This window comes from Sander vitreus, unplaced genomic scaffold, assembly GCF_031162955.1.
Source record: "Sander vitreus isolate 19-12246 unplaced genomic scaffold, sanVit1 ctg349_0, whole genome shotgun sequence".
In the NCBI taxonomy this organism is placed as follows: domain Eukaryota; kingdom Metazoa; phylum Chordata; class Actinopteri; order Perciformes; family Percidae; genus Sander; species Sander vitreus.
Window position 1 is genome coordinate 70,001 of NW_027595486.1, and position 2,500 is coordinate 72,500.

Here is a 2,500-nt window from a genome sequence, read left to right on the forward strand (position 1 = left end):
AACAGTGAATGAATACATACCACAACGATGCTACTCTAGGCATAAATGTAGGCAAATGTAACTGTAGTTGGCTTGCTACACCATCCATCCATCTTCGTCCGCTTATCCGGGGTCGGGTCGCGGGGGCAGCAGCTCCAGCAGTGGACCCCAAACTTCCCTTTCCCGAGCCACATTAACCAGCTCCGACTGGGGGATCCTGAGGCGTTCCCAGGCCAGGTTGGAGATATAATCCCTCCACCTAGTCCGGGGTCTTCCCCCGAGACCTCCTCCCAGCTGGACGTCCCTCCACCTAGTCCTAGGTCTTCCCCGAGGCCTCCTCCCAGCTGGACGTCCCTCCACCTAGTCCTAGGTCTCCCCCGAGGCCTCCTCCCAGCTGGACGTGCCTCCACCTAGTCCTGGGTGTTCCCCGAGGTCTCCTCCCAGCTGGACATCCCTCCACCTAGTCCGGGGTCTCCCCCGAGGCCTCCTCCCAGCTGGACGTCCCTCCACCTAGTCCTAGGTCTTCCCCGAGGCCTCCTCCCAGCTGGACGTCCCTTTGTGGTGTGGGCCCAAGGTGCTTTCTTCGGGTCATCAGGTTGGTACCCTCCTTCAACAGTGTTTCGTCAATTAATCCACAACACCTCCAGAGGGCTCGACAGCTAACCCCAGCGTCCTGGGGCAGCCCCTTCGGCTCCTTGGGCTCCACAGCCAGTGCTCTTGTATGTTACCTCCCTACCCGGTGGATTGTTCCATCGCTCGCAGCGCTTCAGCCACAACCATCTCAATGCTGTCTCTGCTCGTCTTGAAGCCGTCTCCTGCTGGGAACTCTTATTCCAAGTCTGGACATGGCGCTCCAAAGTGACTGCCCAGGAAATCCTCGGCAGCCTATTTCCACTGGCAAGTTCCATACCCGCCCTCCCACTTGTTGGCAGTGTTGGGTGAGTGGTTGGTACTTCCCAAGCTTTCTCTCATGGGCCTCTTCTATCCTCTCCTCCCATGGCACAGTCAGTTCAAGCAGCAGGACTTGTTTTGTTGCTCTGGACCACAGAACTATGTCTGGTCTGAGAGTTGAGGTAGTGAGCTCCTCTGGAAACTTGAGCTGTTTCCTGAGATCAACTCTCATGTCCCAGTCAGTAGCAGATGTCAAGATTCCTGTGCCAGTTGATGTCCCGCTAGCAAAACTCTAACAAACCTGATCAAAACGAGGTGCTGTCCTTGTGCTGTTGTGGGTCTTCCTTCTCTCTTCCTCCAGCCAGCTCGGCAAGTATCTGGTCATGCCTCCATCTGAACTTGCCATGATGACAACACATGTTCAAGGCTTGCCGGTTTCCCACACAGCATGCAGTCTGGGCTCTCAGCCAGCCCCCAACGATGGAGGTTCACTGGTGTTGGTAGGACATATATGTGGAGCACAGGAGGAATTTGATCCTCTTCTCCACCATGCCCCACATATCCCTCCACCCCACTGGTCTTCCTTGGACACCGCCCCAACATATCCACCTCTTTGTGGCGTAACCTTTATTTATTTATTTTTTTTACCTTTATTTATCCAGGTCAGTCAGTTGAGAACAATTTCTCATTTGCAACAACGACCTGTCACATTGACACAGTCACACATTCACACCTGGAAGCTGACCAGTACAAACACAGTCTGATCTGCTGGCCACTGAGCAACTCCACTGGAGTTGGGGTTAAGGGCCTTGCTCAAGGGTATCTCAGTGGTACTTCAGTGGTGGTAATGAGGAAGGGACAAGCGCTGCTCTTTCATTTTCCCCACCCAGATTTTATCCTGCCGGTCTGGGGATTGAACCTGCAACCTCCCGGTCCCACGCTCGCTTCTCTAACCTTTAGGCCACCACTGCCCAACCAGTGCCCACCTTGCCTCTGCGTCTGCCACAGCCCTGCTTGCTGACCATTTCCGTCCTGTGCAGATGGTGATATCTGCTTGGTGGACCAATTCACTACTGTCGCGAAGCATTATCACCTGCTGGGCTTTGGCCACCTTAAACTCTTCAACAACAGATGTTAATGGCAGCTGTAGTTTGCTTTCTGTACAGGCCGATACAGCTCAGGAAGCAAGCTACAGCTGCCATTAACATCATCAATATAAATACTCATTATATTTCTGCATTAAAAATGAACTAAATTAAAAATACAAAACTTTTATCAGCAAAATGTACTTATCAAAAGTACTACCGTATTTTCCGGACTGTAAGTCAGACTTTTTTTCATACTTTGGCTGGTCCTGCAACTTATAGTCAGGTGCGACTTATATATCAAAATATATATAATGTAACATGTTTTAAATGTTATTTCATGCTGAAAACATTACCGTCTACAGCCGCGAGAGGCGTTCTAGGCTTGTGACGACTATATGCTGCTCCTAAAGACAACTGAGAAAGAAAAGAAGCTGCAGGAGACTGCAGGTAGTAAAACACGCAGCCGAAAACGGTCATCGAGCAGCAGAAGGAGAGTTTGGAGTGAGAGAGAAACTTGTGAGGGACTGGAGAAAAGGTTAGTC

At 51.4% G+C, this 2,500-nt stretch overlaps 1 protein-coding gene across 1 annotated transcript in view; it reads right to left on the reverse strand.

The window, feature by feature from the left end:
• The window catches only part of LOC144513812 (rap1 GTPase-activating protein 2-like), a 30,437-nt gene extending 29,335 nt beyond the window's left edge, over window positions 1-1,102 (reverse strand). The window contains exon 1 of the mRNA XM_078244984.1: window positions 933-1,102. Within this exon, the coding sequence (XP_078101110.1) occupies window positions 933-1,102 (170 nt within the window). The remainder of the gene's footprint in view (window positions 1-932) is intronic.
• Window positions 1,103-2,500: the final 1,398 nt, after the last annotated feature.